The 14,298-nt window shown below is 37.7% G+C and overlaps 1 protein-coding gene across 3 annotated transcripts in view; it reads right to left on the bottom strand.

The window, feature by feature from the left end:
- Window positions 1-3,048: 3,048 nt before the first annotated feature.
- The window catches only part of LOC107857618 (helicase-like transcription factor CHR28), a 43,019-nt gene continuing 31,769 nt past the window's right edge, over window positions 3,049-14,298 (bottom strand). For all 3 annotated transcript variants that reach the window (XM_016702461.2, XM_016702462.2, XM_016702463.2), the window contains 2 exons: window positions 3,768-3,977; window positions 3,049-3,339 (listed from right to left, as the gene is read on the bottom strand). In XM_016702461.2, coding sequence (XP_016557947.2) covers window positions 3,235-3,339; window positions 3,768-3,977 — 315 coding nt within the window. In that variant the 3' untranslated portion in view covers window positions 3,049-3,234. The remainder of the gene's footprint in view (window positions 3,340-3,767; window positions 3,978-14,298) is intronic.

Genomic DNA, 14,298 nt, shown 5'->3' with positions numbered 1-14,298 from the left:
TATCATAGCAACAGTTGTTGCTGCTACACTTGTCATTCCATCATTTGCATCACTTTCAACAGACATTTTTGTTGTCACAAAAAGACAACCAATTTAGTATGTCAGAATACTAACTATAAAGTTTTAAAAACTCTAAACACCCACTTGTTTCTAGTTTAACGATGAAGTTTTTATGTTCTTCTAATCGTCAACCGAATTAACTTTCACTCGTGATGAAGTTTTTCAATCTTTGAATCACTATTAATTTCAAACAAAGTAGAAAGTCAAAAGCTTTAAACTCCAGAAACACAAAATCAATCTCAATACAGATTACAAATGTACTTTCTTTATAAATGGTGAAAAAAATTCCTTTCCACCAAACAAGCACAAAAATTAAAAAAAAAATCAATAAATTACGAACTTCAACTTTAAATTTAAGAATTGTTTCAAGAACTATAATGAATTTCCATCAACTTCAAACACAAGTTCAAATGAATAATCAAATGAACTAGCAAAATTAAGTCTTTATCAACTTTAAGAAATAAAGATGAAGCAGAAAAGTTTAGAATCAAGTCCACCGACTTCATGGTGTGTCCTTAAGGAATTTATTCCCCTCAAGTACCCGAGGTTAATGGAATCATTCCTCCCGGGATAAAATGATTCACTTTCTGAAAATAGCGGTACCTTAAATTTTCAGAAATTTTGAACTCATTCAAAAGAAGAAGAAGAAGAAGAAGAAAAAGAAGAAGAAGAAGAAGAAGAAGAAGAAGAAGAAGAGATTGTTTTTCAACTCAAAATCACGTCTTTACCTGAGAAAAAATTCAGGTATTTATAGTCATCAAGGTGTTGCTTCATGAAGAGAAGCAATGTTTCATAAAGGTGCACCCCTTCATAAAGGTGCAACTATTTGGAAAAGGTACAACTCTCCAGATAAGTGACAACCCATTGAAAAGGTCATAACCATTCAAATCGAAAAGGTTTCTACTCAAAGTGCATTCTTTCTCTTGTGTGTTTCCAAAAAAAAAAAACACTTATTCAATTCATTCACACCTCTTACAAACCTAACAATTTTCACATGGAAAAGAATCCTATTATTGTAGACTTTAATATTAGGATAAAGCATTTGCTTGGCAGTACCTTTTTCACCAAACAAAGAGGACCCAAGAGCACCCTCTATCCTTTCATCTCTCCTCGAGACTGTACTGTCCTTACTAACTCTCTCTAACTTGCATAAATTTCATCATTATAGGAGTTAGTTACTCTTTTTTCTCATTTGTCGCTATAGGATTTAATTACACTCTTTCTTATTTCTCATAACTTTATAATATTACATGAAATTCTTTAAAAAAAAAATCAAATACATTACCTTGTGTAATACATCTGAGAACAATGGAGAGAAAGATCTGAGAAGATAAAAATAAAAATGTGATGTATGATATAATGGAGAGAGAAATATTAAAATATAAAATGAGATGTAATTAAATAAAAGATATGAAATATTATGTCGGTGTGGAAAGATTATTAATGTTGTGATATAAGTTTTCCTTCTTTTTAATTTTTTTTAATCATTTCCATGCACTCGGGTAAATGAAATTAATTGAAGCTATAATTAAAAGTTTACCCGAGTGCATGGAAATTTTTTTTAATCATTTCCATGCACTTGGGTAAATGACTAATTGTATGTTAATATATCTTCATGATACATTACTAATTGTATCTGCTATCATTTTACAACGTTATGCGATGCCATTTAAAAGTATCAATAGCTTAATTAAGTAATGATACATAAGTTAATTTCACCCATCATGTGGCACGAACCAGATTTATTCATAATATATGTCAATCTCACACACAATATATCTGTGAACCAGGTACATTACATCAATAACAGAACATTGTAGTAATGATACACAATATCTATGATACATAAGTTAATCTCACCTCACAATGTATCACGAGCTAAATACATAAATATCTATATATTAGGACCTTAATCTTAGTCAGATACGTCACTATTGTACCTTGTTTATGGGGTGGCCATCTGTGTCGTCATTTTTTTGATAGACTCAACTTAAAACTATGAACACAAACTAACCTCTGTAAAAACTGAAATGGAGATTGTAAATTGTTGTAACTTTAGATACATAACTGTAGAGTCAAAAGAAACTGATAAGACCCTATCTTTCTTCTACAACACCACCACTCCGCCATTAATGGCAAATACCTCATAAACACTGTGACACTCTTCTTCATCTCCATTGTTTTTTTCTTAGTAACAATTTCATTTCGTGAAAAACCGTTGTCGTTTTCAATTTTGTTTAGAAAAATAAGGAATGTAATGTAAAGTAAAAAATTATCAATAAACCAAACTTTAGAGTTAAAACAACTCGAACAAAATTTCAAATTTTTGGAGTTTCAACTCGACAAAAATTCAATTAGACGACGAAAAAAACACAATTTCTCCTTTAATAGAACAAATTAAGATGAAGTGGAAAGGGAAGGGGGTAACCGACAAAGAATCAAATATATCTACTAACTAGCAGATATTTGGGCGAGAAATTAGGAGCAACCGAAAAAGGGGTAGGTATCCAATCCTTTTAGAGAAAGTAGGGTTTTAAACAATTATTTAAAAGATTTGAAATTTTAAGTAATTATGATAAATTAAGATATGGTATTAAAGGGCTGAAATTTGAAGTAATTATGATAAGTTAAGGTGTGGCATTGTGTAATTTATCCAAAAAGAAACTCCCTCTTTGACAACTAACTGCCCGAAACAAACATATTTACATCATGATGTTCTTTCTTCAATAGTCTATCGTAAATAGTTTCCAAATTTTATAGTGTTGGGAGTTGAATCCTAGATGTAGAAATAGACCCTTTCCATCAAAAGAAGATAGATTATCGGATACACACGTTAATTAACCAAATTAGTAGCTCTCTTCTCTCCTGCCCGACTTTTTGCGATGAAAAATAAGATAATTCACATACATAATACAGCGCATATCACATACAAGAACCGGTTTCTATGACGATAGGAAGTGTGATGCCTGCTTTCATAAGACAACAAAATTGGTAAGGATGAGCAGTAGAAATAAATATCTTACCATCGATCTCACTATGTTGAGCCATAATAACAAGCAATTCTAATGACTTGAGTTGCATCCAAAATATCTTCCAGGTGTTAATCTATTCCTCCTACATATGAACATTCTGCTAACTGGCCATAACATGCCAAATAGATATAAGAGCCCTGTATTAGAGATTAAACAGATATCTAAGATCTTCTACAGTTAGTCGACTAGCTGTCCCTCCACTTTGATCTTCACCAAAAGCAGATGCAACCATATTCCTCTTGTCCTCCTGAAATTATAAGTCTAAAAGATTTAAAACGATGAATACCACACAAGATAAGTGAGTGCATGTAAACTGCATAAGAGGGGCTTTAGAGACGATAGTCTTCCAAATAATCTAAATCATCAGTCACCATTCGGTCTTTCAACAGTGTCTGGAAGTGTTGGTTTCTAAAATGGGAAGAAAAATCAAATTACATAAGAAAACAAGAGACAATGGTTGGTGGTAAATACAAGGACAATAATAACACAGGAAAAAAAAGACGGGATTTGGGAAGGTAGAACAGAATCAGACAAACTTAATGCAATTCCTTTCTTTTTTTTTTTTTTTGAGAACAAGCTTTATGCAATTCTTGAATGACGCGGTTCAACTAAAACCAAAAAAAAAAATGTGGGCTTCAACATATACACCGACAGGGTATGAAGTGAGAGGTAAACCTGCAGAGCTATAATTCGATCTTCAACAGTGTCTTTGACAGTTAAACGAGACACGGTGACTGCACGAGTTTGTCCTATTCTGTGAGCTCGGTCAATAGCCTGATCTTCAGTGGTTGGATTCCACCAAAGGTCCAGAAGAATTACATGAGAAGCTGCCACCATATTTAGGCCAAGATTTCCAGCTTTTAGTGACATCAGCATGACAGTCACCTACAAAAGAACATATTCTTGAATTCCAAAACACAATAAGGTCCAAGAAAAAGAAACAGTTAGATGGGAAGATCCAGAGTATGCAATTAAAAACTTCACGCACTACCCTACGTCAGTGGTACCAATATAGTGCTAAAGGAATGATGAAATAAAGTTTTTAGTCCACCACACTCGGTTAGGTGTTTCATGAAGCCAGAGAGTAATACTAACCTAAATTTAGTGAGCATGGTGCTAGAAAAAGGTTCTCCTTGTCAGTATAAAGAGTGCTTATCGGAAAAGTTCATTTGAACTCTTAAGAGTGAATTTGCATTTTGAACTCTTAAGAATGAATTTGCATGCATAACAAGCTATTGCAGGGAAAAAAATATAAACGTAATTTCCTGAAGAAGGAACATATGTACGGACAATTTAGAGGTGGGCATATAACCAAAAAATTATTGAACCAAAAAAATTATTTTTGGTTTTTCAGTTTACTCAGTCCATTCACTATTTAACTTTTTTTCTAACTTTGGTTGTCAGTTTCAATGATTCGGTATTTGAGATTTTGGTAAACTGAAAACCGAAGTTCTAATATTCAGTTCTGAGCCCCTTTAGGTGGTTATGTTATTGCCCCAATATTTGAAGCCCAAACCTCTCCACCAAAAAAGGTACAACACCCAAGGCCAGTAGGACTTCTTCAGTTCACCAATTCCAGCTTTCCGCCATTGCTGACTTGCTCACAGTTGTGTTGCCTTGCATCACCGGTCACTGCTGCTGGCTGCCACATCCATCACCCTCGTCGTCACCGATTACCTTCATCCTCTGCTCGTTCAAGCCTCCACTTTTGTGCTGCTGTGGACTGTGATTCACTTGCAAGCTGCTGTCCTCCACTCTGAGCCTACTCTTTCACCTCAGTGAAGATGTATGCTAGTCTTACGCCTTGTATATTTGAAAAATGATGTATGCTAGTCTTACGCCTTGTAGATTTGAATTTGAAAAATGTACGAAGAAGGCAGCATCAGTATCCAGTGCGCTTGACGAGATCTCCTTCTTTAATAGCAGTATTACTACCAAAGAAAACTGAACTATTCTGATTCTCCACACTTTTGTCTGTTAATGTTTGTTAAACTGAATTTTTACATAAAAAAGTCAGAAATGGGAGTCAAACCAAAAACTGAACTAATAACTTGTAACAATCCAAATCCTACGATTCGTATATTTGAAAAATGTACGAAGAAGGCAGCATCAGTATTCAGTGCACTTGACAAGATCTCTTCTTTAATAGCAGTATCGCTACCAAAGACAACTGATCTTTTCTGATTCTCCACACTTTTTGTCTGTTAATGTTGTTGAACTGAATTTTTAGATATAGAAGTCAGAAATGGAGTCAAAACCGAAAAACTGAACCGATAACTCGTAACAATCCAATTCCTTTGTTAGAATAGGTGAAGGAACAAGAATAGCATATAGAATTCTACTTGGAAAAGAATTGTAATGTAGTATCCAACTAGAAAAAGGATTGGAATGTATTGTCTATAAATAAGGTCCCAGCGTAATGATGTAGATACACAATTAAATAACATTTTTCTCTTATGTTTCTCACATGGTATCAGAGCCCCGACGATCTTGGTAGAGAATACAAAAGAACATGCTTCCGCAGCCAGCGGGCGATTATAACTCATATAGCTACTAGCCGCCCGTGTCCACTGATTATTTTAGCAAAAGTTGGGTTAATAATAATATACGCATGAAAAACAATCATGCTGAGGACTAATTTGAGAAACATTCGGGACAAAGCAAGTAGTAATCCTGCTTCTTTCTGGTGGCTTCTCATATCTGATTTGCATAGCACCGTGCATCTTTCCTGTGACTACTTTCTCCTATCTAATTTGTGTAGTACCGTGCATCTTTCCGGTGACTACGTTTTCATATCTGATTTGCATAGCACCATGCTCTTTCCGTTGACTAATTTCTCATACTTGATTTTCGTAGCACCGTGCATCTTTTTGATGACTACTTTTTCATATCTGATTAATGTATCAACGTCCATCTTTCCAAACTACTCTCTCATATCTAAGTTGCATAGCATCAGACGTCTTTTCGGTGACTCCTCACATATGATTTGCATAGTGCTGTGCATCTCTTCGATGACTCCTCAAATCTGATTTACGTAGTGCCATGCGTCTCTCCGGTGACCCTTGAATATGATTTACAGAGTTTCACTTTTCGTCAGTGTGCGAAACCCACCACCACTAAGAGGTCTAGTGTCTACCTACGTCCAAACCCCAACCAACGACATTGTGAATCGACTTCCCATGCACCTCCACGAGTCGCCCGGTAGATCGTCACCTCCAGCGAGATCCGGTTACACACCGATGCGTGAGCCTATTTCGGTTAGTTTTTTGACAACTTTCTTGTTCAAGATTTACTCTAATGATTCCAAGGCAACCCATATATTTTGTACTAGTTTCCAGCAATTTTCCAGAAATAAATCAACTTTCCATGGAAGTTTACTAATTTTCCAACCACTTCTTCAGTTTGTTCCTTTTCAACTGAGGTCGCCCAGACGTCCCAAGCAGTCCTCACCAGTTTTGTTGCATATATCTTCACCAAGTTCCTTACTGGTCCTTGTATTAATTACATCTATAACTCGGTACATATGACTTGAAAGCACCAGCTTGAGGGGGAGTGTTAGAATAGTAGTAGGAAAAAGAACATCCTACTTGGAAAAGAATTGTAATACAGTGTCCTACTAGAAAAAGGATTGAAATATATTGTCTATAAATAGGTCTCAGTGTAACAATATAGATACACAATTCAATACTCCCTCCGTTTAAAAAAGAATTGACCTATTTTGACTTGGCACGGAGTTTAAAAAAATAAAAAAGATTTTTGAATCTTGTGGTCCTAAATTAAAGTTATGTCAAATGTACCAAAATGCCCTTTAATCTTGTGGTTTTAAATATATCACATGGAAAGTTGAAACTAAAGTGTTGCCAAAAAGGAAAGAGGTCAATTCTTTTTGAAACAGACTATAAAGGAAAGTAGGTCATTCTTTTTGAAACAGAGTAATATTTTTCTCCAATATTTCTCACTGCTTTTGCGTAATTGTGTGTCATTGCATGATTTAAAGCTTCACTTAGGCATATATCATGTGTTTGGACTTGTTGACATGCTCACGTTAGGACTAGAGAGACTCGAGGATGTTACGACACTATTGGAACCATGTTTGAAATAGTAGTTTTTCTGGTACCGTTACCTTCTCCACGATCGCAAGGGCAACCATCACGAACGTGAAGCACTGTTGGTACAAGGTCAATTTCCGTTTTGTTTGACACAGCACAAAAATCACATACAATGACTCAACCTTCTCTTTTACCTCACTTTTTGGCTACACTTGAAAAATTTCAGCGTATACGAAACACTCAAACAAGGAACTTTACAAGAATCTCTTCCCAACTTTTTACTAACACGTGCACAAAGAACTCAATAATTCAACCTACAAAAGAGAGGCCAAGTCGGTCGGATCTGCCTTGTGTAAAGCCTGTCAGCCTGACGGCGCCTATAAGTAGTGTTGTTGGCATTTGACCCAAGTCATTCACACATGCCACCTACCACTAATTGCAGCTGACATCCCCAATCGCTAAGAACATTTAAAATACAAGACAAAAAACACTGGCACATGGCTACAAACAGGTAGAGGCAAGAAAATTGCATAACTGATCCCATGTATGGCACATTGATAGGCTGTGTGTATGTTATTCACAGATGATATTATTCCCTTACCTGATCCATCATTTTGACATTCGATGGATTCACAGCACATAGTTTACTTGTATCAATAGAATTTGATTTAATTTTAGTAAGCAAATAAACAGCAGTAAATTCCCCTTTTTGACTTAAAGCATCCACCACTTGTTTTTATCTTTTTAGCTTATGTACCCACACAGTCATATTCGGCCAAGAACTTTTGCCACTGGCTTGTTTCGAACTCAACTTCTACTAAGTCTTGAAGTATGTATTGACCATGTTGTCTGTCCAGACTACAAACTTTGTTCCGGGTAGATAACGTCTCCAAACTTGAAGATAATGAATCACTGCAACCATTTCCTTTGCATGAGCAGAATAATGTTGCTCTGCACCATTCAATTTTCTGCTTTCAAAAGCAACTGAATTATCCTCCTGGACCAGCACACGACCAGCATCATAATTTGAATCATCTGGTACTTCAATTCGAAAGGCAAATCAGAGTTATGAAGCATTCGATACTTCAATTCAAAAGGCAAATCAGAGTTATGAAGCATTCAGAAGCAATGACATTCTTCAATGCATTGAACACCTTTTCACCTGAATCTCATCAAGTCCCCTTCACGCTCTTCCTCAACAAATCTATTGGAGAGGCTTGTTTTGAATATCAGACAATGAATTTCCGACCGTAATTTGCCAAACCAAAAAAATGATATTAATTCCTTTACCCTGCTTAGAGCCAACCATTCCATTATAGCATGCGCCTTTTTTGGGATCATGCGCACTTATTTTTCACTAACCAACTGCCTGAGGAACTTTTCATCTCAGCTCGCAAATTCACATTTATCCATCTTGACATCGAGTTGCAACTCTCTAAATTTGTCCAGCATCTTCCTCATCAAATGGAACAAATGTTCGTCAATAACTCCAATCATTTTCATTAACAGAAGCAGAATCAAAAAGCTCTGAGGCATGAAAACCGAGATACTTTCTCTCCTACTTCCTAGGAGAGTAGAGTTCCTTCCTTTTCACACAACTCCATCATCACCTTACGTGATAATTAATCCATAACCTTTTATTTCTTATTAACTTCCGAATCATGGAAAGCAACATAATTTTCTTTGCATTGGGCTTCAAATCTTTTGACATCTCGAGGAATGTTTCACGGGCAGGAACATGGTATGATTGGACGGAGCATGGGAGAAATGTGATGAGCAGATCGGCATTCAGTCAGGAAACCATGGAATGGATCTGTAATATTCTCAAGGAAGCCTCAAAAGACAAAGGAAACACTGTGTGTAGATGGAAACACCAAGAACTTTCTTCTCAGTTTTTTTGCGCAAAGAATTTCAACAGCAAGGGGAGATATATAAGTATCATAAATGCTAAAGGGAGGAATAGAGCTGTACTGATCATTCCTGAAGTAGCATTCGATGCTGGTTGGTGGGATGTGGCCATTAAGATTGAGAGATTCATTTTCTGTAAAGCTGCAAGGAGAATTAGTGAGTGTAGGCCCATGTCGGTAGATGAGGAGATCCCCTATGCTGCATCGGTAAGAAAAAGCAAATGGATATCTAGAGAAATAGACGCAGCAATCACAGAGGAAAAGGGAGACACCATTCTTATCAAAGGGGGAAATAATTTATCACAGTCGGAACCACATGGAGGAGCATCTTTGGCTTCTTCACTGATAATGGTACTGATATTCCGACCCTGTTGGAGATTCGCAGATGGGCAAGCTTGAATTGGAAGCAAGGCCATAGTGTAAACATCTATGAAATGGGTAACCGGAACTTCCTCTTTGAGTTCGCAACCATAGAGGCTGCTGAACACGTTCTCAAGGGCAGCTGGATCTGGAAGAATCAAAGTTTGCAATTACAATGGTGGACGCCAACAGCAGGGGCTGTTCAATCTAGAACAACCATCAAACAGAAGTGGATCAGGTTGGTCGGACTGCCACTACATTTATGGTCTCATAAGGTGTTTAAGGCAGTGGGGGACCATTGCGGAGGTTGGATAAGAATCGAAGAGGAGACAGAATTGCGGAACCACCTAAAGTGGGCGAGAATCCTCGTGAAAAGTGGGAGACATCTCATCCCGAAGGAAGTAAAAATTGAATTTGAAGGAGTCAGATTTATAATTCAAATTTGGGATGAAACTTCGACAAGATTTCACGTCAGAGAAGACATGGGAACTGTCGCTTCTGATGTGAGAGGGAACTCCTCGACCCAGAGGATAACAGAAAACCATGATGGGTATTATGAGCAACCTACAACTGTCAACTCAGAAGGGCACGTGGGTCGATCAGTGGATTTTGAATTTCCTGCCCTCACACGTGGCCAGACACGTGAGCTTTCATTCATTAAGAGAAAAGGGAAAGACAGAGATTTGGGCCTTGACCCATTAGCCCAAACATGCAGTCCCTTTAATAGAGATTTGGGTCTTGACCCATTAGCCCAAACATGCAGTCCCTTTAATGAACTATTATTTCCCTCTCTGATAAATCCCTTGGACCCCTTCATAGCTGAGATAGAGGCAATAAGCACTGCAAAGTTGAAAGGCGACTTTGACCATGCTTCATTGGAAGCTCATGCTCTGGTAGAAACTCTAGTTCTTGAAAAGAAAGGACATCAACATACAACACCGACACAGGAAGACGTAAGGGAGGAGAGGGTGATAAATCTGGCAATGGGAAAGAAGGAAAACAACAACAAATAGTTACTTTGGGGGATCCGACTCCCATCAATTGTGATGTTTCGGAATGCAATATAGAAGCAGTAGGGAAAGCAAATCAATGGGTGCAAGAGAATATTTTAAGACTTAGACAACAATTTGGTTTAGCTTTTGAAGGGTGTGAAGAGAAAGCTCTAGCTTTTCTATTAAAGATTGATCAAAAGAGGGAAATAGAGGGTTTTACATGCTCAGCAGTTACAGCAAGTGCAGACAAACAGCTAGTCCCAAAGGAGATCAGAAATTTGTTTTTTGATGTCAAGTTTAAGGATGGAGAGCCTAGGAGTGATTCTAGGAGCAAGGGGAGAAATTCAACCACTCAATTACAATGAATTTAAAAATTATCTCGTGGAATGTTAGGGGTTTAAACAGGGAGAATAAAAGAAAGCCAGTGAAAAGTAGAATCCCGCAAGAGGGGGCAGACATTATTGTTTTAGTGGAGACTAAGCTAGATGGGGCAATGGGGGAGTATGTACAACAACTGGAAGGAAATAGGTGGATGGGATGAATTTGGTTGGAAGCAATGGGTAATAAGGGGAGAATTCTAGTGATGTGAGACAAAAGATCTTGGAAGGGGAGTTAGTGGATTTATGGGAACCAAACAATCACTTGCAAACTGTGCGGAATCAACCAAGATGTAAATTGGTTTATCACAGCAGTTTATGCAGCAGGTGATAGACATGAAAGGAGGGAGCTGTGGGAAGAATTGGGAGCAATGAGAAGCTTATGTGAAGGGCCTTGGGTACATTGTGGAGATTTCAACACTACTAGGTTCCCTTCCGAGAAAACAAACTGTTTTAGACTGTCCGGGGCCATGATAGACTTTTCGAGTTGTATCAGTGACCTTGAACAGATTGACCCCCCATTATTTGGAGAAAATACACTTGGAGAGGAGGTGCTAATCTCAGGAATGCCTCCAGAATCGATAGATTTTTGTACTCTTTCCCATGGGATGAAATGTTCAATCAAATTAGGCAATGCACCCTGCCTAGTTTAGGTTCTGATCACAATCCCATTATATTGACATGTGGGGATGAGGCCTTCAGGAGATCTTATTTCAATTTTGGAAAGTGGTGGCTCAATGTGGAAGGTTTTACAGACAAAGTGCAGGATTGGTGCCTGATTATAAATTAGCTACTAAGCTAAGTTTGTTAAAACTAAAACTTGAGGAGTGGAGCAAAGAAAATAGGGTTAATTGGAAGGAAAGAAAGGAGCAAATTATGAATCAGATAGGGAACATGGAAGCTGCTCAAGAAACCAGGCCACTTACTGATGATGAACAACTGTTCAAGGCACACCTGGCCAAGGAGTATGAGGATGTGACAAGGAATGAAGAAATCTTTTGGAGGCAAAGGTCCAGAATACAGTGGATCCAGAATGTTGACAAAAATACGAAGTACTTTCATAGAATGGCAACTGCTCACAAGAGAATAAATACCATACTCTAGAAATATCTTCCGAGACGGTGGAAATCAGGAACACCTTTGTGGGTTTTTACTAGCAGCTTTACAAAGAGTCAGAAAAATGGAGACCCTCTCTAACTTTACTTTGACTTTACTTGATGTACAGGGCATCAATGAGGAAGAGAAAACTTGGTTATCTAGAGAATTCAGTGAAGAAGAGGTATTGGAGGGGATAAGAAGGTGTGCCAACGATAAAGCACCCGAGCCTGATGGATACACAATGGTTTTCTTCCAAGCCTTTTGGGAAACTACAAACAAAGATGTGATGCAGATCTTGCACCACTTTCACTCCCATCAGAAGTTTGAAAAGAGTTTCAATGCCACTTTTGTGGCATTAATACCAAAGAAAGTGGGGGAAAATGACCTCAGGGATTTTAGATCACTCAGCCTCATCACATGAGTTTATAAAATCATTGCCAAAGTGCTAGCAGAAAGATTGAAGAGAGTGATAGATAGACTAATCAACAAACACCAAATGGCCTTCATCAAAGGGAGATAGATAATGGATGCGGCATTAATTGCTAGTGAATGCATTGATACTAGAATTAAAGGAGATGTGCCAGGGGTAATATGCAAGCTAGATATTAAAAAAGCCTATGACCACCTAAATTGGAATGGAATTTTCTGATCAACACTTAAAGACAAATGGGCTTTGACACTAGGTGGCTTAAGTGGATTGAATTTTGCATTAAAACCACCAGGTTCTCCATTCTTGTAAATGGAGAACCTGCAGGTTTTTTTCCTGTGGAGAGAGGACTGAGGCAAAGGGATCCTTTGTCCCCTTTCGTGTTTATCATTGCTATGGAAGGTTCGGATAGCTTAATGAGGAGAGCTTCTCTGAATAGATGGATCAGGGGTTTTAGCATCTGAAATAAGGCCAATGAGGTACTGGAGATGACTCATATATTGTATGCAGATGACACGATAATTTTTTGTGAAGTAGAGCAAAAATAAATATCCTATATCAGAGTAAATCTGGTAAGTTTTGAAGCATGCTCAGGGCTAAAAGTGAACGGGAGAAAGAGCAACATTTTCCCTATCAAAGAAGTTCAACAAATTCAGAAATGTAAGATTGAGAAACTGCTTACAATTTATCTAGCAATGCCATTGGGTGCCAAACACAAAGCAGTTAACATTTGGGATGGTATTCTAGAAAAAACGAAGAAAAAAATGGCAATCTGGAAATCTCAATATCTTTCTTTGGGTGGAAGGGTAACACTAATAAATGTTGTCCTAGATTCACTGCCAACTTATGTGATGTCACTTTTCCCTATTCCCAGCAAAGTAGTCAAAGCTCTAGATACTTTGAGGAGGAATTTCCTTTGGCAAGGCAACAAGATTGAGAAGAGCTTTAACTTAGTCGAATGGGTGGCGGGCAGAGTAAAAAATATGGGGGGTTGGGAGTAAGAAACCTAAAGCTTCACAACAATATCTTACTAACCAAGTGGTTATGGAGATACAACCAAGAAGAGCAGACACTGTGGAAGGAGGTTATTCAACACAAGTATGGTCAAGCTGGACAATGGTGCTCAGAAGAAGCACCAGGTACTAAAGGTGTTGGTGTATGGAGGACCATAAGAAATTTGTGGTTGGCTTTCAAAGACAATGTAAGGATAAAAGTTGGCAGGGGAGATAAGACTTTGTTTTGGAAAGAATATTGGTGTGGTCAAGGGTCACTGAACAATTTGTTCCCTGGACTATTTTCCATCTGAATCCTAACAGCAAAATTCAAGATGTTTGGAATCCTCAGGGATGGAATTTGCTCTTTAGGAGGCTACTTAATGATTGGGAGACAGAGTGGGTGGCAAAGATGCTAGCCTTGATTGTAGACTTCCCTGGCACCAACCAGGAAACAGATGCTCTACTGTGGAGACACCATTCTGATGGCCAGTGTTTAGTAAATAGATTATATAGAAAGGAGCTAATCACAGTTGCAGGCAGAAAATCAGGGCCATGGAATGCAATCTGGAAAAGTGTTGCCCCCACCAAGGTGAAGTGTTTCACTTGGTTGCCAAAACATACAGCAGATCTGTTAAGTTGTTGGATAAGAAGAGGAGGTAGCAAGAGTCAGAAAAGATGGTGGAGGACAGTACCAGTTTGCATATGGTGGGTTATCTGGAAGGAAAGAAATCAAAGAATCTATGAAGGAAAGGAATGCTCAATAGGGAAGATTAAGTGGAAAGTAATAACTACTCTAGGTTTTTAGTGTAAAGAAAAAAACATAGATGAGGAGATCCAATTAGTGGACTTCATAGGAGCTCTGTAATTGTCGTTGCTTTCAATTTTCTGTAAATAAAACTTTTGGAGGTGGCCAGCATAGCCCTTAATGCTAAGGAATACAAAGTTACTAGTTTCAAAAAAATGTGCGTCAAGTGACCGGCTATAGATAACTATATCGTTTA

This window comes from Capsicum annuum, chromosome 2 (genome assembly GCF_002878395.1).
Source record: "Capsicum annuum cultivar UCD-10X-F1 chromosome 2, UCD10Xv1.1, whole genome shotgun sequence".
Lineage (NCBI taxonomy): Eukaryota > Viridiplantae > Streptophyta > Magnoliopsida > Solanales > Solanaceae > Capsicum > Capsicum annuum.
This window is presented reverse-complemented; position numbering and strand designations above follow the sequence as displayed.